General features: G+C 60.8%; 1 protein-coding gene across 3 annotated transcripts in view; it reads left to right on the plus strand.

Moving 5' to 3' along the window:
• LRP1 (LDL receptor related protein 1) overlaps positions 1–22,738 on the plus strand; it is a 101,363-nt gene that overhangs the window by 47,667 nt on the left and 30,958 nt on the right. For all 3 annotated transcript variants that reach the window (XR_010083935.1, XM_063425105.1, XM_063425106.1), the window contains exons 10-41: positions 1,264–1,407; positions 1,918–2,154; positions 2,696–2,876; positions 2,987–3,209; positions 3,879–4,068; positions 4,362–4,487; positions 4,590–4,730; positions 5,004–5,129; positions 5,319–5,435; positions 5,546–5,626; positions 8,806–8,973; positions 9,212–9,394; positions 9,801–10,001; positions 10,083–10,328; positions 10,520–10,717; positions 11,754–11,958; positions 12,066–12,230; positions 12,480–12,724; positions 12,974–13,105; positions 13,189–13,416; positions 13,565–13,739; positions 14,720–14,814; positions 15,359–15,508; positions 15,624–15,764; positions 15,976–16,104; positions 17,347–17,478; positions 17,700–17,834; positions 17,911–18,040; positions 18,502–18,628; positions 18,805–18,956; positions 19,060–19,184; positions 20,819–21,190. Coding sequence is in view for 2 of the 3 variants with exons in the window: in XM_063425105.1 (XP_063281175.1) it covers positions 1,264–1,407; positions 1,918–2,154; positions 2,696–2,876; positions 2,987–3,209; positions 3,879–4,068; positions 4,362–4,487; positions 4,590–4,730; positions 5,004–5,129; positions 5,319–5,435; positions 5,546–5,626; positions 8,806–8,973; positions 9,212–9,394; positions 9,801–10,001; positions 10,083–10,328; positions 10,520–10,717; positions 11,754–11,958; positions 12,066–12,230; positions 12,480–12,724; positions 12,974–13,105; positions 13,189–13,416; positions 13,565–13,739; positions 14,720–14,814; positions 15,359–15,508; positions 15,624–15,764; positions 15,976–16,104; positions 17,347–17,478; positions 17,700–17,834; positions 17,911–18,040; positions 18,502–18,628; positions 18,805–18,956; positions 19,060–19,184; positions 20,819–21,190 (5,400 nt within the window). In the remaining variant the exon portion in view is untranslated. The remainder of the gene's footprint in view (positions 1–1,263; positions 1,408–1,917; positions 2,155–2,695; positions 2,877–2,986; positions 3,210–3,878; positions 4,069–4,361; positions 4,488–4,589; positions 4,731–5,003; positions 5,130–5,318; positions 5,436–5,545; positions 5,627–8,805; positions 8,974–9,211; positions 9,395–9,800; positions 10,002–10,082; positions 10,329–10,519; positions 10,718–11,753; positions 11,959–12,065; positions 12,231–12,479; positions 12,725–12,973; positions 13,106–13,188; positions 13,417–13,564; positions 13,740–14,719; positions 14,815–15,358; positions 15,509–15,623; positions 15,765–15,975; positions 16,105–17,346; positions 17,479–17,699; positions 17,835–17,910; positions 18,041–18,501; positions 18,629–18,804; positions 18,957–19,059; positions 19,185–20,818; positions 21,191–22,738) is intronic.

Below are 22,738 nucleotides of genomic sequence, written 5' to 3' on the forward strand. Positions count from 1 at the left end.
TTTCAGGAGGGATTTTTCCTGTGGAAAGGGTGGTCAGGTGTTGGAAGGGGTTGTTCTGGGGGGTGGTGGAGTTCTCGTCACTGGGGGTGGCCAAGGAGTGACTGGATGTGGCACTCAGTTCTCTGGTGGGGTTGACAAGTGATCAAATTGGACTCGGTGATCGTGGAGATCTTTTCCAAGCTCAAGGATTCTGGAATTCCTGCTCCCAAGGCTCCTGGGGGCTGCTGAACATCCTGGGTTGCTCCCTTTTCCTGTGTCTCTTCCTATGAGAGCTGTGCCACGTGGTTGATGGATCGTGGAGAGTACAGAGCTGTGGCATTTTAAAATATTGATGCTCCCTCTTACTCTCTGTCCCCAGTGCCATCATGTTCACCCTGGTGCTCCCAAGCACCGAGGGATTTCCAGGGAGTGAAAGGCTCTGGTGCTGTGCCGACCCCTCCCTGCACCCATCCCTGCTCCACCCCCAGCACCTTCCTGCAGTTAATCAATTTACTCCTTTAAAATCCTCTTAGTGTCTGCGGCCTGCTCGGCATTTTCCAGAATATAAAATTAATCAGGAGATTTCAGAGCGGGGAAGGAATGTGATTAAGGGGCTCTCCGGGTGGTGCTGGCTGTCCCCGCTCCCGGGGCTTGTCCTGCTGGTGCAGCAGGATGGGACAGTGTGGCTGTGCTGGGGTGCTGGGACACGCTGGCTTCTCCTTAAGGATCCTTCCCATGGGAAAATCCTTTCCCATCTTTGTGCTGTGCTCAGCCCTTCCCTGAGGGAGCTCTCAGGAGGAAAGAACACCCCTAAAACCCAGGGAGAACCCATGAGAGCATCCCGACATCCCCATGGTGGCAGTCCTGTGTCCCTGTCCTGTCCTGTCCTGTCCTGTCCTGTCCTGTCCTGTCCTGTCCTGTCCTGTCCTGTCCTCGAATCTCCTCTCCTCTCCTCGAATCTCCTCGAATCTCCTCGAATCTCCTCTCCTCTCCTCGAATCTCCTCTCCTCGAATCTCCTCTCCTCGAATCTCCTCTCCTCTCCTCTCCTCTCCTCGAATCTCCTCTCCTCGAATCTCCTCTCCTCTCCTCTCCTCTCCTCGAATCTCCTCTCCTCTCCTCTCCTCGAATCTCCTCGAATCTCCTCAAATCTCCTCGAATCTCCTTGAATCTCCTCTCCTCGAATCTCCTCTGCTCCCTGTGCCCCCCCTGTGCCCTCCCCGTGCCCTCCCCGTGCCCCCCTGTGCCCCTGCCCGCTGCAGCCTCTCCCTCTCTCTCCGTTGCAGTTCGCAGCCACGCCTGCGAGCCGGATCAGTTTGGGAAGCCGGGAGGCTGCTCGGACATTTGCCTGCTGGGGAACAGCCACAAGAGCCGGACCTGCCGCTGCCGCTCCGGCTTCAGCCTGGGCAGCGACGGCAAATCCTGCAAAAGTGAGTGCTGGCCTTCCCGAGGGAATCCTGGGGGGGACGAGGGGCTGGAGCACCCCACAAGGTGCCACGTGCCACCCCTGTGACACTGCTGGTGGCCACGGCTGTCCCTGTGTCCCCACAGAGCCCGAGGCCTTCCCGAGGGAATCCTGGGGGGGACGAGGGGCTGGAGCACCCCACGAGGTGCCACGTGCCACCCCCGTGACACTGCTGGTGGCCACGGCTGTCCCTGTGTCCCCACAGAGCCCGAGGCCTTCCCGAGGGAATCCTGGGGGCGACGAGGGGCTGGAGCACCCCACAAGGTGCCACGTGCCACCCCTGTGACACTGCTGGTGGCCACAGCTGTCCCTGTGTCCCCACAGAGCCCGAGGCCTTCCCGAGGGAATCCTGGGGGGTGAGGGGCTGGAGCCGCGGGCTCCGCTCGCTGCCGTGACCCCACGAGGTGCCACGTGCCACCCCTGTGGCACTGCCCCGGCCCTGCTGGTGGCCACGGCTGTCCCTGTGTCCCCACAGAGCCCGAGCACGAGCTGTTCCTGGTGTACGGGAAGGGCCGTCCCGGCATCATCCGCGGGATGGACATGGGCGCCAAGGTGCCGGATGAGCACATGATCCCCATCGAGAACCTCATGAACCCCCGGGCTTTGGACTTCCACGCCGAGACCGGCTTCATCTACTTCGCTGACACCACCAGCTACCTCATCGGGCGCCAAAAAATCGATGGCACGGAGCGGGAGACCATCCTGAAGGACGGTGTGTGGCCGTGGGGCCCAGCCTGTGCCCGTGGGGCCTGTGCCCGTGGGGCTGTGTGTCCATCATCCCCATCAGTTTTTGTCACAATCGGGCACCCTTTGGGGCTGTTGTTTGCACTTTTCTGGTGGAAGATGAACACCTTCTGCTGGTGATGATGAACCCACTCTGCTTTTTCCCTAAAGGCATCCACAACGTGGAGGGACTGTGCCCGTGGGGCTGTGTGTCCATCATCCCCATTGGTTTTGGTCACAATTGGGGCTGTTGCTTCCACTTTTCTGGTGGAACACAAACACCTTCTGCTGGTGATGATGAACCCACTTGGCTTTTCCCCTAAAGGCATCCACAACGTGGAGGGACTGTGCCTGTGGGGCCTGGCCTGTGCCCGTGGGGCCCGGCCTGTGCCCGTGGGGCTGTGTGTCCATCATCCCAATCGGTTTTGGTCACAATCAGGCACCTTTTGGGGCTGTTGCTTCCACTTTTCTGGTGGAAGACGAACACCTTCTGCTGGTGATGATGAACCCGCTCCGTTTTTCCCCCAAAGGCATCCACAACGTGGAGGGCATCGCCGTGGACTGGATGGGGAACAACCTGTACTGGACGGATGACGGCCCCAAGAAGACCATCAGCGTGGCACGGCTGGAGAAGGCGGCCCAGACGCGGAAGACCCTGATTGAGGGGAAGATGACGCACCCCCGCGCCATCGTGGTGGACCCCCTGAACGGGTGCGGGCTCCTGGGTGGGCAGGGAAGGCTGGTGGGGACACAGGGACGTGGTTGGGTCTTGTCATGAGCTGTGGTGGCCAAGCCAGGGCTCAGCTTGGTGTCCGTGGCAGGTGGATGTACTGGACGGACTGGGAGGAGGATCCCAAGGACAGCAAGAGGGGCAAGATCGAGAGAGCCTGGATGGACGGCTCCAACCGCAACATCTTCATCACCTCCAAGACCGTCCTGTGGCCCAACGGGCTGAGCCTGGACATCCCAGCCAAGATCCTGTACTGGGTGGATGCTTTCTACGACCGCATCGAGATGGTTTATCTTAATGGCACCGAGCGGAAGGCGAGTGGGGGTTCTCTCCTCTCCTCTCCTCTCCTCTCCTCTCCTCTCCTCTCCTCTCCTCTCCTCTCCTCTCCTCTCCTCTCCTCTCCTCTCCTCTCCTCTCCTCTCCTCTCCTCTCCTCTCCTCTCCTCTCCTCTCCTCTCCTCTCCTCTCCTCTCCTCTCCTCTCCTCTCCTCTCCTCTCCTCTCCTCTCCTCTCCTCTCCTCTCCTCTCCTCTCCTCTCCTCTCCTCTCCTCTCCTCTCCTCTCCTCGAATCTCCTCTCCTCGAATCTCCTCTCCTCTCCTCTCCTCTCCTCTCCTCTCCTCTCCTCTCCTCTCCTCTCCTCTCCTCTCCTCTCCTCTCCTCTCCTCTCCTCGAATCTCCTCTCCTCGAATCTCCTCTCCTCGAATCTCCTCTCCTCGAATCTCCTCTCCTCTCCTCTCCTCGAATCTCCTCTCCTCTCCTCAAATCTCCTCTCCTCGAATCTCCTCGAATCTCCTCGAATCTCCTCGAATCTCCTCGAATCTCCTCGAATCTCCTGTCCCTGTCCCTGTCCCTGTCCCTGTCCCTGTCCCTGTCCCTGTCCCTGTCCCTGTCCCTGTCCCTGTCCCTGTCCCTGTCCCTGTCCCTGTCCCTGTCCCTGTCCCCATCCCATCTAACACACCCTCTCCCCCTCCCCACTCCCGCAGATCGTGTACGAGGGCCCGGAGCTGAACCACGCCTTCGGGCTGTGCCACTACAGCAACTTTCTCTTCTGGACCGAGTACCGCAGCGGCAGCATCTACCGGCTGGACCAGGCGTCCAAGGCCGTCAGCCTGCTGCGCAACGAGCGCCCGCCCATCTTCGAGATCCGCATGTACGACGCGCAGCAGCAGCAAGGTGCGAGGCCACGAGGGGCTGGGGGGCTGCCTAAGCAGTCCCTTCACCTCTTTTTTGCTTCTTTTTAGCTGTCCCCGTGCTCCTTGTTTTCCTTTCCTGTTGCTCTGCCCTTCCAGCTTTTTCTGGTTTTCCCACCTTAATTCCGCCAGGCTCTGTGTCCCCGTGGCTTCAGCTGGGGTCTGCAGCTGGCTCCCAGCTGTGGCTGCTGTTGAGGGGGTCCAGGGGGCTCCTGGTGCTCTAATGGATCTCCCTGGGCACCGAGGTGCCATCCCCTCACCCCTTTGCCTCCGCAGTGGGCTCCAACAAATGCCGCGTCAACAACGGGGGCTGCAGCAGCCTGTGCCTGGCCACCCCCCGGGGCCGCCAGTGCGCCTGCGCCGAGGACCAGATCCTGGGGTCAGACTCTGTCACCTGCGAGGGTAGGCTGCCCTGGGACCCTCGTGGGGACTCTCCTTCCCCGTGGGAAGCTTCACTGGGTCACCTGGTTAATAAAAATCCTGCTTGTGCTTTCCCCTTGGCAGCCAATCCTTCGTACATCCCCCCGCCGCAGTGCCAGCCCGGGGAGTTCGCCTGCAAGAACAACCGCTGCATCCAGGAGCGCTGGAAATGCGACGGGGACAACGACTGCCTGGACAACAGCGACGAAGCCCCCGAGCTGTGCCGTGAGTGACCCCTCCTGCACCATTTGGGATTTGGGTCAAGGCTCCCCCAGGTGTGGGAGCGGTGGTTGGGGCAGGGTCAGGTAGTCAGGACCCTTCTGGCCCCTCTCCAGCTTGAGGAGAGGAGGAGATATAGGAGGAAAACGTTGATTTTGAGATTCTGATCCCAAGTTTGAGGCTCCAGCCTTTTTCTGTCCCAGTTTTTCTCTTCGTTGGACATAAAGGAGGGATGGGGTGGGATGAGGGGCAGGTCCTGAGTGTGGTTTCCCCCCACAGACCAGCACACCTGCCCTTCGGACCGCTTCAAGTGCAAGAACAACCGCTGCATCCCCAACCGCTGGCTCTGCGACGGGGACAACGACTGCGGGAACAACGAGGACGAGTCCAACTCCACCTGCTCAGGTGAGGACCCTGCCTTGTCCTTGGGGAGTCGCAGCAGAGCCCGTGCTGAGCTGCAGCCTGAGGTTTTGGGATCTCACATGTGCCTGCACCTTGGCTTTGCAGCCGGGCCTCGCAGGAGCCCAGGGGGTTGTTCCCCACCAAAACAAGGTACAGTGGGCCATTAACACTTTGTCTGTCCCTCCTGGCCAGCCCGGACCTGCTCCCCCAACCAGTTCTCCTGTGCCAGCGGCCGCTGCATCCCCATCTCCTGGACATGCGACCTGGACGACGACTGTGGGGACCGCTCTGACGAGTCTGCCTCGTGTGGTGAGCTGGGGGCACTGGGAGCACTGGGAGCACTGGGAGTGCGGGGCTGTGAGGGGTGGGGTGCACACGAGGTGTCCCCCGTGCTGACTGTGCCTCTCCCTCCTCCGCAGCCTACCCGACCTGCTTCCCCCTGACGCAGTTCACCTGCAACAACGGGCGCTGCATCAACATCAACTGGCGCTGTGACAACGGTGAGGACCCGGCCCCGTGGTGCTCCCGAGGGGACGGCGAGACCCGAGGAGGGGGTGCAGCTTGGCAGGGACCCCATTTTGGCAATTTGGGCCGGTTCTCAGCATGTGCTGAAGGGCAGAGCCCAGGCCTCAAGGGGAGTGGGTGTGAGCCAAAGCTGAGCCCATCCTGCAGCCCCCAGCCCTGTATTTCCCTTGGCTGTGCTGGGGCAGGGAGAGCTGCAGGAATAACCCAGCAGGGATTGTTCCAGACCTTGGTATCCTTTGTAAGGTTCCCAAAACTCTGCCCTGGTGCTGGAACCAAGTGTGGCATGGCCAGAGCTGCTGGAGCCAGATCTTGCAGCCCCAGGGAAGGCAGGAGAGCTCTCCCAGCCAGCTCCCATCTGCTCTTGGATCTTTCCAGGGACAGAGGGTTTGCCCTAAGGTTGCTTTCCTTTCCCACAAGTTTATATCAGTCTTTGAGCCGCTCTGCCTTGTTAGGAATAATCAGGGCAGGTGAGACATTGGTGCCTGGCTGAGCAGAGCTGGGCGTGCAGGACTGAAATCTTCCTGAGCTCCCTTGGAGCTGCGATGGTCCCTTCTCCAGGGATCCCCCACTGTGGCACCCAAACTGTGGGACCCAGGAGCCCCTCGTGCAGCCCTGAGCCTGGGGCAGGAGCTGCAAAGCCACGAGGGTCCCCCAATCCTGGCTGCCCCCACTGCCCCAGCACCCTCTGCTGCTTCTGGTCTCGCCTCCCGGGCTGCCTGGTGCCTCTGTGTGTCCGTGTCCGTGTCCCAGTGTCTCTGTGCCGCCTGCTGTGTGTGCCGTGGTTGTCACCGTGGCGTGTTGTGTTTGTCACCGTGCCCACGCTCCTGTCTGGTGGTTCTGTGTTTCAGAAAAAGATTGTGGGGATGGCTCTGACGAAAAGAACTGTCCAAAGCCTACCGGTTAGTGCATAGATCAACATGCACCAGACCCTCACCTGGCCCCCCGAGCCCCCCAAACCTGCCCCATCCAGAGGGCTGCGAGCCCTGGGGGCTGCTGCTCCGGACACTGGCAAAGCCCCCTGTTCTCTCTGGCAATGTCCCCTGTGCCTGTGACAATACCCCCTGTGCCTCTGGCAATGTCCCCTGTGCCTCTGGCAAAGCCCCCTGTGCCTCTGGCAGTGCCCCCTGTGCCTCTGGTGATGCCCCCTGTGCCTCTGGCAGTGCCCCTTGTGCATCTGACAATGCCCCCTGTGCCTCTGGCAATGTCCCCTGTGCCTCTGGTGACGCCCTCCTCCTCTCCAGCAATGCCCCCTGTGCCTCTGGCACTGTCCCCCAGCTCTCCAGCAATGTCCCCCGTGCCCCCCAGCAGCAGGAGGGACGTGCCAGGTGCCAGGCAGCCGCTGTTCCCCCCCGCTCACCGAGCAGAGCCACTTGGGAAGCTCCTCTTGGTGGGAGCCTGGAGAAGTCAAGGGTTGCAGGTGCAGGAGCTGAGCTGCTGGCAAGGCCACGTGGCAGCTGGCAGTGCCATCGTCCCCAGCAGGGCTGTCTTCCCCATGAGTGCCATCATCCCCATCAGTGCCACCGTCCCCATCAGTGCCACCATCCCCATCAGTGCCACCGTCCCCATCAGTACCATTGTCTCCATCAGTGCCATTGTCCCTCTCAGTGTCACTGTACCTATTAGTGCCATCACCCCCATCAGTGCCACCATCCCCATCAGTGCCATCATCCCCATCAGTACCATTGTCTCTATCAGTGTCACTGTACCTATTAGTGCCATCATCCCCAGCAGTGCCACTGTCCCCATAGTGCCACTGTCTCCATCAGTGCCACCATCCCCATCAGTACCATTGTCTCCATCAGTGCCATTGTCTCCCTCAGTGCCATTGTCCCATCAGTGTCACTGTATCTATTAGTGCCATCACCCCCATCAGTGCCACCGTCCCCATCAGTGCCACCATCCCCATCAGTGCCATCGTCCCCATCAGTACCATTGTCTCCATCAGTGCCATTGTCTCCCTCAGTGCCATTGTCCCATCAGTGTCACTGTACCTATCAGTGCCACCATCCCCATCAGTGCCACCGTCCCCATCAGTGCCACCATCTCCATCAGTGCCATCATCCCCAGCAGTGCCATCATCCCCATCAGTACCATTGTCTCTATCAGTGCCATTGTCTCCATCAGTGCCATTGTCCCTACCAGTGCCAGTGTACCTATTAGTGCCATCACCCCATCAGTGCCACTGTCCCCATAGTGCCACTGTCCCCATCAGTGTCATCATCCCCATCAGTGCCATTGTCTCTGTCAGTGCCATTGTCCCTCTCAGTGTCACTGTACCTATTAGTGCCATCACCCCCATCAGTGTCGCTGTCCCCATAGTGCCACTGTCCCCATCAGTGCCACCATCCCCATCAGTGCCATCATCCCCATCAGTGCCACTGTCCTCATCAGTGCCATTGTCTCCATCAGTGCCATTGTCTCCCTCAGTGCCATTGTCCCATCAGTGTCACTGTACCTATTAGTGCCATCACCCCATCAGTGCCACTGTCCCCATAGTGCCGCTGTCCCCATCAGTGCCACCATCCCCATCAGTGCCATCATCCCCATCAGTGCCACTGTCCTCATCAGTGCCATTGTCTCCATCAGTGCCACTGTCCCCATCAGTGTCACCATCCCCCTCAATGAGGCACCAGGAAGCAAATCCCACCTTGACCAGTCCCAGGTGGGGCATCCACCTGTGGTGGTCCCCAGGCCAGGCCCCCGTGCCAGGCAGGCATTGCCAGTGTCCAGGTACCCTCAGACCAAACCTCCCCCTGCCCACAGCGGGCCTGGGGGTTTCCTCCAGGCAATCCAACCCCCCCAATTGGCTGCCCCAACGCCTCTCCCCATGGGTGCACCCCCAAAGGAGCGCCCGTCCCCAGCCCCGCTCCCCCCGGAGTGGAGCCCCCCGTGGCGCCCGGCGCCCCCCAGGTTCATGGCTGATCTATGCAGTTTCTGTGTTTCATTTTCTCTGTGTGCTGCCGGTGCTGTGGGGTGGGAGGGCTGGGAGTCTCCAGCTCTGAGGGGCTGCTGTCACCCCACGTCCCGGCGTGGTCTGTGCGGCCCCCGTTGTTCCCCGCTTCCCCCGGCGAGGGGTCTCTGCTGTCCTCCCTCCTGCCAGCCCCGTCCTGGCTGGGCTCCTGCTGACCCCCTGCCCGCCCCCTTCCCTCTCCAGACAACGACTGCGGGGACAACAGCGACGAGGCCGGCTGCAGCCACTCCTGCTCCAGCAACCAGTTCAAATGCAACAGCGGGCGCTGCATCCCCGTGCACTGGACCTGCGACGGCGACAACGACTGCGGCGACTACAGCGACGAGACCCACGCCAACTGCACCAACCAGGGTGAGCCCCAGCACGCAGGAGGGACCCCCCCAAACCACGGGCATTGCCCAAAGAGCCAAACCCTGCCCTGGGCAGAGCCGCTCTGCTTCTAGGCAGGGAATTCTGCAGCTTTCTCTGCCCACATTCAGTGTGCCCGTGCCTCTGGGTGCCCCCAGCTGTTTCCCTGCCTGGTCCCCACCCAATTCTGGAGCCCCCCAGGTCCGTGGGGTGCAGGCAGTGAGCAGTGCCCTCCCCACAGCCACGCGCCCGCCCGGGGGCTGCCACACGGACGAGTTCCAGTGCCGGCTGGACGGGCTGTGCATCCCCATGCGCTGGCGCTGCGATGGTGACACGGACTGCATGGACTCCAGCGACGAGAAGAACTGCGAGGGGGTCACCCACGTCTGCGACCCCAACGTCAAATTCGGCTGCAAGGACTCGGGTGAGGGCAGGGGGCAGGGGATCCCACCTGGGGGTGCTGGAGTGTCCTCGGTGCTGGGATGGTGGGGGAACACAAGCAGCCCTCCCGTGAGCTGTGATCCTGGTGGATGGCATCACCCTCAGATCCCTTCTCCTCTTCTCTGAGGAAAGGGCTGGGACACATTTTGTGGGGTTGGGGACAAGGTTGGAGGGACACCAGTTCTGGGGCTGACCCTCTGAGCCCCCAGTGCCCCCATGTGCTTCCCCCAGGCCCTCCCTGACCTGTCTTATCTGGGCCTGCTCTGGTCCAATTTTTGGGGAGCCCTGAGCTACTCAAACATCCCCATACGCCCCTGTGAGTGGGATGACATCTGGAAATGCCTGGAATAACGTCCCCTTGTGGTCCTGCTCTGTGCCCTCCCCGTCAGCCCGGTGCATCAGCAAGGCCTGGGTCTGTGACGGGGACAGCGACTGCGAGGACAACTCTGACGAGGAGAACTGCGAGTCCCTGGTGTGCAAACCCCCCTCGCACACCTGCGCCAACAACACCTCCATCTGCCTGCCCCCCGAGAAGCTCTGCGACGGCTCCGACGACTGCGGCGACGGCTCCGACGAGGGCGAGCTCTGCGGTGAGCCTGGCACCAAGCGTGGGGACACGGGGTGACCCAGGAGTGGGACAAGGAGGTGACAAACACGTCCTGTCCCCACAGACCAGTGTTCTCTCAACAACGGCGGCTGCAGCCACAACTGCACCGTGGCCCCCGGTGAGGGCATCGTGTGCTCGTGTCCCCTGGGCATGGAGCTGGGTGCTGACAACAAGACCTGCCAGATCCAGAGCTACTGTGCCAAGCACCTCAAGTGCAGCCAGAAGTGCGAGCAGGACAAGTACAATGTCAAGTGCTCCTGCTACGAGGGCTGGATGCTGGAGCCCGATGGAGAGAGCTGCCGAAGCCTGGGTGTGTTTGGGGGGCACCAGGGACTGATAGCAGCACCCCAGCTGCCTCAGGGTGGGGTTTGTCCTCTGGTGGAGCTGGGGGTGTGCTGATGGGCATGGCTGGGTGCTGGTGGGATCTGTGTGCTGACAGGGGCTGGGTGCACTGTCCCCTGCCTTGTCCCTGCCCCTCTGACTGTGCTCTGCTGCCCCCAGACCCCTTCAAGCCGTTCATCATCTTCTCGAACCGCCACGAGATCCGGCGCATCGACCTGCACCGAGGGGACTACAGCGTCCTGGTGCCCGGGCTGCGCAACACCATCGCCCTGGACTTCCACCTCAACCAGAGCTCCCTGTACTGGACTGACGTGGTGGAGGACAAGATCTACAGGGGAAAGCTGCTGGAGAACGGGGGTGAGGAGCCTGGGGGTGCAGGGAAGGCAGGGGTGCAGGTCTGGGGTCAGTGGTTCTGTGGCACCTCGCGGTGATGCGGCAGCTGAAGCCCACAGCTCTGACAGTGATCCTGTTCTGCTCTCATTATGCAGCAGTTAATTAGCATTCCCAGAGCTTCCCTGCTGGTAATTGCAGCCCAGCAGCTGGGCACAGAGAGGACGCCCTCCCTGTCAGTGCTGCTCCCTCAGGAGCGCAGTGTCAGGACGAGGGATGGGGGGCTTTGGGGCCTGGACCATGCATGGGGGCTGAGCCCTTTGGGGTCTGGACTATGGATGGATGCTGAGCCCTTTGGGGTCTGATTTTGGATGGGGGCTGAGCCCTTTGGGGCCTGAGCCATGCAAGGGGGCTGAGCCCTTTGGGGTCTGACCATGGATGGGGTCTGATCCCTTTGGGGTTTGGACTATGGATGAATGCTGAGCCCTTTGGTGTCTGACCATGGATGGGGGCTGATTCCTTTGGAGCCTGAGCCATGGATGGGGGCTGAGCCCTTTGGGGTCTGGACTATGGATGGATGCTGAGCCCTTTGGGGTCTGATTTTGGATGGGGGCTGAGCCCTTTGGGGCCTGAGCCATGCAAGGGGGCTGAGCCCTTTGGGGTCTGATTTTGGATGGGGGCTGAGCCCTTTGGGATCTGACCATGGATGGGGGCTGATTCCTTTGGGGTCTGGACTATGGATGGAGCTGAGCCCTTTGGGGTCTGGACTATGGATGGGGGCTGAGCCCTTTGGGGTCTGACCATGGATAGGGGGTGCTGAGCCCTTTGGGGTCTGGACTATGGATGGATGCTGAGCTCTTTGGGATCTGGACCATGGATAGGGGGTGCTGAGCCCCTCGAGATTTGGACCATGGACAGGGGTGGTTCAGGCCCTTTTTCAGGCCCCGTCCCCCCACGATCAACCCCAGCTGAGCTGGGTGGAGCTGTTGAGGATGTGGAGGTGATGGTGCTGGGTGGGCTGGCGAAGGGACACCAGCCTGAGCCCTCCCCTTGTGCCCCACAGCTCTGACCAGCTTCGAGGTGGTGATACAGTACGGCCTGGCCACCCCAGAGGGACTGGCCGTGGACTGGATCGCCGGCAACATCTACTGGGTGGAGAGCAACCTGGACCAGATCGAGGTGGCCAAGCTGGACGGCACCATGAGGACCACGCTGCTGGCAGGGGACATCGAGCACCCCCGCGCCATCGCCCTGGACCCCCGCTATGGGTGAGGCAGGAGGGGACAGCGCTCACCGGGACTCACCAGCACCTGTGGGGTCTTGTAGGGGGATGAGGCCGGGGGCTCCTGGCCTTGCTCACGGTCCCTCCTGGCAGGATCCTGTTCTGGACGGACTGGGACGCCAGCCTGCCCCGCATCGAGGCCGCCTCCATGAGCGGCGAGGGCCGACGCACCATCCACAAGGAGACAGGCTCGGGGGGATGGCCCAACGGGCTCACTGTGGACTACCTGGAGAAGAGGATCCTCTGGATCGATGCCAGGTAGGGCCAGGACGCCTCTTTCTGTCTCCTCCTCTCTGTTCCTGCCAGTCTGGATCTTCCCCTTGTTCCAGCCTTTGCGCTGTGGGGTCTGTTTGTGTCTCCAACACGTGCCAGCTCTGGATTTTCTCCTCCTGGTGTGAATCAGAGCTGTCCCACAGCTGCTTGGACCCTGCTGGTCGTTGCTGTTGGATTAAAGACCCCGTGGTGCCCCCTGCCCATCTCCCTCACCCTCATCTCCCCCCGGCACAGGTCGGACGCCATCTACTCCGCCCTGTACGATGGCACGGGGCACATCGAGGTGCTGCGGGGACACGAGTACCTGTCCCACCCCTTCGCTGTCACCCTGTACGGGGGGGAGGTGTACTGGACCGACTGGCGCACCAACACCTTGGCCAAGGCCAACAAGTGGACGGGGCACAACGTGACCGTGGTGCAGAGGACCAACACGCAGCCCTTCGACCTGCAGGTGTATCACCCCTCCCGGCAGCCCCTGGGTGAGGCTGGGGGAGTGCAGGTGGGGGGACGGGTTGGGGGGACAACAGAGGGTGGCACTGGCACTTGGTCTGCACCCAGACCCATTTAAAGCAGCAGCTGGATGCTGCTGTCATCCCTGTGGCTGCCCCTTTGCCCCATCAAGTGATGAGGGTGATGCTTGGTGGGGCGGGCAGGCTCTGTGGGGGCTGCAGCTCTTGGATGGGTGTCCCCAAAGGCTGGGATGTCGCTGAGTCCTGTCCCCTTTGCAGCTCCAAATCCCTGCGAAGCCAACGGGGGCAAAGGGCCGTGTTCCCACCTCTGCCTCATCAACTACAACCGCACCTTGTCCTGTGCCTGCCCCCACCTCATGAAGCTGGACAAGGACAACACCACCTGCTATGGTAGGGGTCTGCCTGGGGAGCCGGGGGGGATGAGAGGGTTCTCCAGAGCTGAGATCCCACCGCTGCCCTTCTGCTTCTCCCAGAGTTTAAGAAGTTCCTGCTGTACGCGCGGCAGATGGAGATCCGGGGCGTGGACATCGACAACCCCTACTACAACTACATCATCTCCTTCACCGTGCCCGACATCGACAACGTCACCGTGGTGGACTACGACGCTTTGGAGCAGCGCATCTACTGGTCAGACGTGCGCACCCAGACCATCAAGAGAGCCTTCATCAACGGCACTGGCGTGGAGACCGTCGTCTCTGCAGGTTGGTGTGAGGGACCATCGCTCCTAGAATTGGGAGCTCAAACCCTCCAGAGCCTTCAGCTCCCTGAAATCAGCCCTTCCTCTTCATCTGAGCGTCATCCCAGCCCTGTCCTCACAGCTGATGAGGTCATGTCTCCGTTCCCTTGCAGACCTGCCCAACGCTCACGGCCTCTCCGTGGATTGGGTTTCCAGAAACCTCTTCTGGACCAGCTACGACGCCAACAAGAAGCAGATCAACGTGGCCAGGCTGGACGGTTCCTTCAAGAACGCCGTGATCCAGGGGCTGGACAAGCCCCACTGCCTGGTGGTGCACCCGCTGCGGGGGTGAGTCTGTGTGTGTGCAGGCACGGGTGTGTGTGTGACGGTGCACACGTGTGATGGGGGAGAGAACGGGGGCTGTCCCCGTGTGTCAGCGTGTAGGAGCAGTGTCACAGGAGATGGGGGTTGTGCTGTGTGTTTGTACACGCGTGTGCAAAGGGGAGAGGGCTGTGGTAAGTGTGCACCCGCCAGTGTGTGCCAATCCAGGTGTGCACGGGGCTCTGGCGACCCCCAAAGCCCCTCTTGGGGGCATGGGGGACATTACTGGAGAGCTGGGGGACAGTGCCAGAGGCACAGGGGGCATTGCTGGAGAGGAGGAGGGCATCACCAGAGGCACAGGGGGCATCACCAGAGGCACAGGGGGCACTGCCAGAGGCACAAGGGGCACTGCCAGAGGCACAGGGGGCATTGATGAAGAGGAGGAGGGCATCACCAGAGGCACAGGGGGCATTGTCAGATGCACAGGGGGCACTGTCAGATGCACAAGGGGCACTGCCAGAGGCACAGGGGGCATCACCAGAGGCACAGGGGGCACTGCCAGAGGCACAGGGGGCTTTGCCAGAGGCACAGGGGTCACTGCCAGAGGCACAGGGTGTATTGTCACAGGCACAGGGGACATTGTCAGAGGCACAGGGGGCATTGTCAGAGGCACAGGGGGTATTGCCAGAGGCACAGGGGGCATTGTCACAGGCACAGGGGACATTGTCAGAGGCACAGGGGGTATTGTCACAGGCACAGGGGACATTGCCAGAGAGGACAGGGGGCATTGTCAGAGGCACAGGGGGCACTGCCAGAGAGGACAGGGGGCTTTGCCAGTGTCCGGAGCAGCAGCCCCCAGGGCTCGCAGCCCTCTGGATGGGGCAGGTTTGGGGGGCTCGGGGCTGCCCGGGCTGTGCCACGAGCAGCTGAGGGGCTCTGCAAGGCTGGGAGGGTGCAGGGGGCTGCTGCCACCATGGCCCCTCACCCACTGTCCCCTCACCTTGCAGGAAGCTGTACTGGACAGATGGGGACAACATCAGTGTGGCCAACATGGACGGCAGCAACCGCACGCTGCTCTTCACCAACCAGAAGGGACCTGTTGGTACGGACCCCTCCATGGCCCCCAGGATCCCCCACCTTGCTCTGTTGTCCTGCAGGGCCTCAAATTCCCACTCTGGCTCCTTGGAGGGTGACCTGTGCTGTGTTGCCGTGACCTTATCTACCCACTCTCTCCATGCCATGCCATGCCATGCCATGCCATGCCATGCCATGCCATGCCATGCCATGCCATGCCATGCCATGCCATGCCATGCCATGCCATGCCATGCCATGCCATGCCACGCCATGCCATGCCATGCCACACCATGCCATGCCACGCCATGCCACGCCATGCCACCCCATCCCATCCCATCCCATCCCATCCCATCCCATCCCATCCCATCCCATCCCATCCCATCCCATCCCATCCCATCCCATCCCATCCCATCCCATCCCATCCCATCCCATCCCATCCCATCCCATCCCATCCCATCCCATCCCATCCCATCCCATCCCATCCCATCCCATTGATCCCATCCCATCCCACCTCCCTCTCTGTGATGGATCCCTTCGTGCCACCAGTGCGGTGACATTCCCGTCCTTTCCAGGCCTGGCCATCGACTACCCGGAGAGCAAACTCTACTGGATCAGCTCTGGCAACGGCACCATCAACAGGTGTGACCTGGATGGCAGCAACCTGGAGGTGATCGAGTCCGTGCGGGGCCAGCTGAGCAAGGCCACCGCCCTGGCCATCATGGGTGAGGGCCACCAAAGGGGGACACCTTTCCCTGTCACCTGGCCCCTTCCCAAACTCTCCTGCCCCACAGCAGGGTTGGGGAAACGCTGCCACACGCTCCTGCCTTCTCCCCACAGGGGACAAGCTGTGGTGGGCTGACCAGACCTCCGAGAGGATGGGCACGTGCAACAAGAAGGACGGGACGGAGGTGACGGTGCTGCGCAACAGCACCACGTTGGTGATGCACATGAAGGTTTACGACGAGAGCGTCCAGCAGGGTCAGTGTGGGCTCCTGGGGCAGGCACCCCGTGGGGTTGGGCAACTTCTCGGCCCCTCCGTGGTGGCCGGGTGGATCCATCCCTGACAGGTGGCCCAAGCCTGGCCCAAGCCCTCGTGCTGGCTAATGCAGGGCACCCACACCTCTTGTGGGTGCTGTGCCTAGCCCTGGTGGGTGCACCCTGACCCCTCACCCCCTTTTCTCTGCCACAGGTGGGACCAACCCCTGCAGCCAAAACAACGGGGACTGCTCTCAGCTGTGCCTCCCCACCTCGGAGACCTCCCGCTCCTGCATGTGCACTGCGGGCTACAGCCTCAAGAGTGGGCAGCAGTCCTGTGAAGGTGTGTGCCTGTCCCTGTCTCCTCCCTGAGCCACCCCTTGGCACAGCGAGACCCCGTGGCCACCCTGGCCTTCCCCTGGCCACCCTGGCCATGCCCGTGGTCACCCTGGCCATGCCCGTAGTCACCCTGGCCATGCCTGTAGTCACCCTGGCCATGCCTGTGGTCACCCTGGCCATGCCCATGGTCACCCTGGCCATGCCCGTGGTCACCCTGGCCATGCCCGTGGTCACCCTGGCCATGCCTGTAGTCACCCTGGCCATGCCCGTGGTCACCTTGGCCATGCCCGTGGTCACCCTGGCCATGCCCGTGGTCACCCTGGCCATGCCTGTAGTCACCCTGGCCTTCCCCTGGTCACCCTGGCCTTCCCCTGGTCACCCTGGCCATGCCCGTGGTCACCCTGGCCTTCCCCTGGTCACCCTGGCCATGCCCATGGTCACCCTGGCCATGCCCGTGGTCACCCTGGCCTTCCCCTGGTCACCCTGGCCATGCCCATGGTCACCCTGGCCATGCCCGTGGTCACCCTGGCCATGCCCATGGTCACCCCAGCTGGTGACCCCTTGCTCTGGCTGCACATGGGCTCCTCCCCACTGCTCTGCACCCACATCACTGCAGGGGAACGCTGGAGACCAGAGGGACACTGAGGGGCTTGGAGGGGCTCTGGTGGCAGCAGGACCCTTGCATGGGCTGTCCCTGATGAGCGTGGGGGACACTGCCTGTCCCCCGAGGGTGTCACTGGAGGAGGGGAGGGGGACAGCACAGTGGGACCACCCCAGGGAGAGGTGGGACCCTCGCTGTGGGCAGTGGGTTTGGCTCACTGGGAGCAGGGCCAGGCACAGCCCTCGCTCTGCCTTTGCCACCGTGCCCCCGGGCAGTGCCAGGGCCTCTCAAAGGCTGTTTGTGTGCAAAGTGTTCCGGGTGGTTTTGGGGGGGTTTGGCAGAGCTCTGCACCATCTGGGTCAGGGCAGGGGCTGAATAACAAGTGCTGGCCTGACCCAGATGCGCCGTGGAGCCTTTGCCAGCACGGGCTGGGGGTGGTGGGAAGGGGCTTCGCTTGTGCCTCCCTGGAGCAGGGCAGGACTCTGGAACGGGCTGTGCCAGGGGGTTGCAGCCCTCAGGGAGCTCTGTGCTGAGCCTGCAGAACCCTGCCAGGCTTGTGCTCCTCTCCTGTCACAGTTTTCCATGGTGGAGGGACAGCCTGTGGGGTTTGGGATGTGTCTGACTGTCCCTGCACCTGTGTCACAGGTGTGGGCTCCTTCCTCCTGTACTCGGTGCACGAGGGGATCCGGGGCATTCCCCTGGACCCCAATGACAAGTCAGACGCTCTCGTGCCGGTGTCGGGGACCTCCCTGGCTGTGGGAATCGACTTCCATGCAGGTGATGAGGGGCTGGGGACAGCACAGGGGGCTGGGAACAGCACAGGGGACAGGGAGCATGAGGGGACCCTCACCAGACCCCCCTTTTGGCAGTGCTCTCTGCCCAGGAATGCCCCCTCGGCAGCACTGGCTGAGGGAGGATTTCAGGCCCCTGGGGTGAGGATTTTTACCATTCAGAGGTGGTCACTGACTTGTCCCCTGCTGCCTCCTTGTCCCTCTCAGAGAACGACACGATTTACTGGGTGGACATGGGCCTGAGCACCATCAGTCGAGCCAAGAGGGACCAGACGTGGCGCGAGGACGTGGTGACCAACGGCATTGGCCGTGTGGAGGGCATCGCCGTGGACTGGATCGCTGGTGGGACGGGGCTCTGGGGCTGGGGGAAGCAGGGGAAATGGGGTTTATGTGGGGGGCTCACCATCCCCTCTTGCAGGAAACATCTACTGGACGGACCAGGGCTTTGATGTCATCGAGGTGGCCAGGCTGAACGGGTCCTTCCGCTACGTGGTCATCTCGCAGGGGCTGGACAAGCCACGGGCCATCACGGTCCATCCAGAGAAGGGGTGAGACACCGCCCCAGAGAGGGGCATCACCTGTGGGGTGGGCACAGAGGGGGGCATCACCTGTGAGGTGGGCACGGGGGGAGACCCCCTCACCCCCTGGCAGAGCTGTGTGTGTGCACACAGCAGGGAAGGACTTGCAGGTCTCCTGCCACACCAAGGAGTCCAAACCCTGGATTTAACTCTCCTTTCACTGATGGGCTGAGCTCCCTGGGAGCCCCTTGGTGGGTGCCAGCACCTCAAAAAATCCAAGTGGAGCCTCCTCAGACTGGCTCCAGCTTTGGACAGAGCCCCAGGGAGAGCAGAGGTGTTTGGATGTGGGGAGGGCTGGAGTGCAGGGGATGAGACCCCAGCGTGGGGGGATGAATGGGGTGGTGTTTGTCCTTTGCTCAAACGGCCAGCGCTGCTCCTGGTGACATCCCTGTGGTGACATCCCTGTGGTGACATCCCTGCTGTCCCCTCAGGTACCTGTTCTGGACGGAGTGGGGGCAGTACCCCCGCATCGAGCGCTCCCGCCTGGACGGCACCGAGAGGATGGTGCTGGTCAACGTCAGCATCAGTTGGCCCAACGGGATTTCCGTGGACTACGAGGTACAGTTGGCACCTGGGAGGGTGGTACCAGACCCAAAGGTCCCTGTGGGTCCTGCTGGTGGGGCCACGGTTGCCCTCCTTGGAGCTCCAGAGTCTCAGGAGGGTTCTCCAGGGTGGGCTGAACCCCAGGACGTGCTGCCCCCACACCAACTCGGGGTGTTCTCACATCCCCACAGGATGGGAAGCTGTACTGGTGTGATGCCCGGACAGACAAGATCGAGCGGATCGACCTGGAAACGGGCGAGAACCGTGAGGTTGTCCTGTCCAGCAACAACATGGACATGTTCTCCGTGTCGGTCTTCGAGGAATACATTTACTGGAGCGATAGGTGTGGTGCCAAGGGGGCTGGGGGCTGTCTGGAGGGTGGGGGCTGCTATGGCAAGGTGGGGAAGGGTCTGTGCTGGTCACTTGGTGACTCTGTCCTCCTTCAGGACTCACGCCAACGGCTCCATCAAAAGAGGCAACAAGGACAACGCCACCGAGTCGGTGTCGCTGCGGACTGGGATCGGCGTGCAGCTCAAGGACATCAAAGTCTTCAACCGGGCCCGGCAGAAGGGTAGGTCTGAGTGTGAGGGCAGCTCCTCCTCGTGTGGGGAACGGGGATGGAAAAAATGGATCTGTCTGTGTCGCTGTGAGCCTTGCTCAAAAAGACACACGGAGCCAAGAATTTGGGAGAGCAGAAGCGCACCAGAGAATCCCTGCTTTGTTTATTACTTCCTATTATATACTTCTAGCAAGGTGACCATGGATTGGAGAGTGGCGTTCCCACCTCTCACCACATTGGCCAAAGGGACTGTCACACAGTCATTCCTCTCCAAGGATAAGAATGTAAAAGAGTGATAATGTTTACAAAACTTAACTGCTGTTTCCCTGAGCGTGAGAAGGTGAAAAACTTCTATTTAATATGAACTCTCAGCAAACCAGGGAATCTCATGGTAACAGCTTGTCACTGTGAGCCTCACCAGAAAACACACACTGCAGTCGAAGTTGGGTTGATCAGAGCATCAGGGCAGAAAATCCTCCACCTTGTTTATTACTTCCTGTTTTATACTTCTTGCAAGGTGCCCGTGGATTGGAGAGTGGCATTGCCACCTCTCAACCACATTGGTCAAGGGGACTGTCACACAGTCTTGTCTGTCCCAGCATGGAATATGAAAACAATGGCGATGTTTATAGAACATAGCTGGTGTTTACATGAAAGGAGCATGAGAAAGGTGCAAACTTTCTATTTGGTATGAATGCTGAGCAAGCTAGGAAAATCTCATGGTGACAACAGCTCTGTCCCTGTTGGAACCGCGTTGCGCCGTGATTTGAGCCTGTTCCTTCCTCTGGGGCTGCCGAGCGGGTCCCTCCTGCCCTGTCCCCCATCCAATCCCCCTGTCCCCCTGTCTTGGTTTGAAAGACAGATATCTGCTAGGAAGGGGCAGGACCTCCCTAGAGATGGAGAATTCAAATCCCCTCCCTCCAAATTATTCCAATTAAAAGGAAAATTAAAGGAGCTTTCAGGCAGAGGTATGGGGGTAGGAATAACAGTTCTTTACTAGTATATAGGACAAAACGACAAACAAACAACAACTACAGCATCAATAATAAACAGAATCAAGAACCTTGAGGGCTTTCTTTTACAAAAGCCCAGAGCAGTTTGATCTGGGTGCCCCTGCAGGACTCCGAGAGGCCGAACTGGAAGGAAGGAAAAGTCCCGGGCTGGTGGATGAGATGAGGAGCTCTGCGCTGGCAGCTGGAGCAGCAGGGGTGTCCCGGCAGGGCTGGGCAGTGCAGGGCTACAGAGTAGCAGGAGAGCCTCAAAGCTCCGAAGAAGCAGCGGCGGTGGGGGGAGAGGCTGGAGAAAGCGAGTTCAGGATTCCCGGGTACACAGCAGATGACAATAGATTTCCCAGGACGAGGCAGAGGCAGAGGGCAGCCTGACCGTCCTCCTCGGCGCTGAGAGCAAGAGTGCCTCCCCCTTCCCCAGATCTGTCTTTTTGCCTTTCCCAAAGCTCATCCTCTCTCCCCTCTGAGGGACACTCCCAGGGACTCAGAAACAATAGGTGTAGCCTCGTGCTGCCATATCCCTCAAGTACCCCTTTTCGTTCTGACTAAGTAGCCATTAAGGCTTCTTGGAAACTTATGGGAAGAAATTCTGTGAGAAGAAAAAAAAACCAAATCTAACCCCCAACACCCCCCCACCAGGCACCAACATCTGTGCCCAGAACAACGGGGGCTGCCAGCAGCTGTGCCTGTTCCGCGGCGGCGCCCAGAGGACGTGCGCCTGCGCCCACGGGATGCTGTCGGAGGACGGCGTCAGCTGTCGCGACTACGACGGCTACCTGCTCTACTCGGAGCGCACCATCCTCAAAAGCATCCACCTTTCGGATGAGAACAACCTCAACGCGCCCATCAAACCCTTCGAGGACGCCGAGCACATGAAGAACGTCATCGCCCTGGCCTTCGATTACCGCTACGGCTCCAAGGGCAGCAACCGCATCTTCTACAGCGACATCCACTTCGGCAACATCCAGCAGATCAACGACGACGGCACGGGGCGCAAGACCATCGTGGAGAGTGAGTTGTGGCCGTGGGGTTGTGGTTCTCTGCCTGGGGCAGGGTCTGGAGTGACAGAGAAGGAGTGGGAGTGGGCAAAAGTGTCACTTCAGGGTGACAGCTGTCAGGCCAGATCCGTTCTCAGGGGAGAACAGACACTAACTTGAGAATGGATTACAACAGGGTGGGGTTCTCCTATCTGTGCCTGCCCTCAGACCCGTCTCTCTCTTCCCCATCTCCTCCTGCGCTCTCTCTGTTCTTGCCCGAGTTGTTGCCATGGGGTTGTGGTTCTCTGCCTGGGGCAGGGTCTGGGGTGACAGAGAAGGAGTGGGAGTGGGCAAAAGTGTCACTTCAGGGTGACAGACGTCAGGCCAGATCCGTTCTCAGGGGAGAACAGACACTAACTTGAGAACGGATTACAACAGGGTGGGGTTCTCCTATCTGTGCCTGCCCTCAGACCCGTCTCTCTCTTCCCCATCTCCTCCTGCGCTCTCTCTGTTCTTGCCCAAGTTGTTGCTGTGGGGTTGTGGTTCTCTGCCTGGGGCAGGGTCTGGGGTGACAGAGAAGGAGTGGGAGTGGGCAAAAGTGTCACTTCAGGGTGACAGCTGTCAGGCCAGATCCGTTCTCAGGGGAGAACAGACACTAACTTGAGAATGGATTACAACAGGGTGGGGTTCTCCTATCTGTGCCTGCCCTCAGACCCATTTCTCCCTTACCCACCTCCTCCTGCGCTCTCTCTGTTCTTGCCCGAGGGGTTTTGGTGGGTTTTGGTGGGTTTTGGTGGGTTTTGGTGGGTTTTGGTGGGTTTTGGTGGGTTTTGGAGAGGTTTGGAGGGGTTTGGAGGGGTTTGGAGGGGCAGTGGGTACAGACTGAGCTGTGAATTTCTGAGGAGGCTCTGGGAGTGTGGACACAGGCACTGGGAGCAGCCTGCAGAGCTCGTTCTGGCACGGAGAGCGTGTCACGAGGCTTGGGCTCTAGAAACAGGCACTGCAGCAGAGTTGAGTTTGGCTCTGTGCTCACACTCACCTCCCGAGGCAGCGCCCTCAGCCCTGACCCTGGGGGTGCCCAGCCCTGGCCTCACCCCCAGGCCTCACCTTGCACTTGGTTGGGTTTAAATAAACCCTTGGTTGGGTTTATTGGCACCTGCAGCAGCTTCAAAGAGCCACGGTTGCCACTCCAGGAGCTCCCTGAGCCTTGGACGTGCTGCTAATGAGGGAATTCACAGTGGTGCTCGAGGTGCTTTATCCCAGGGAGGGGAGAGCAGGGCCCAGCTCTCACAGCCGCCTCATTAAACCCTTTGCTGAGCGTTAATGAGGGGGGAAGGAGGGGAGCACATTCAAGTTCCCAGCTGGGAAGGGCTCCCTGGTCCCCACCAGGCTTTGCTTTGTCACTTTGTGCCCCTGGGGCTCAGCTGTCCCCTGGCAGAGGGGAACCCTCCCCTTCCCAGTGCTGCTGCTGTGGACCTAGAGCAAGGTCTGGCTGTTGTGGACTCTGAGAGCCAAATTCAAGTCCTTGGTGCGTTGTAGGTGTGCATCCCTCAGCCTCCCTGCAGGGGAGGGTCATTCCAAC

The sequence above is a fragment of the Prinia subflava genome, unplaced genomic scaffold (genome assembly GCF_021018805.1).
Source record: "Prinia subflava isolate CZ2003 ecotype Zambia unplaced genomic scaffold, Cam_Psub_1.2 scaffold_53_NEW, whole genome shotgun sequence".
Classification (NCBI taxonomy): domain Eukaryota; kingdom Metazoa; phylum Chordata; class Aves; order Passeriformes; family Cisticolidae; genus Prinia; species Prinia subflava.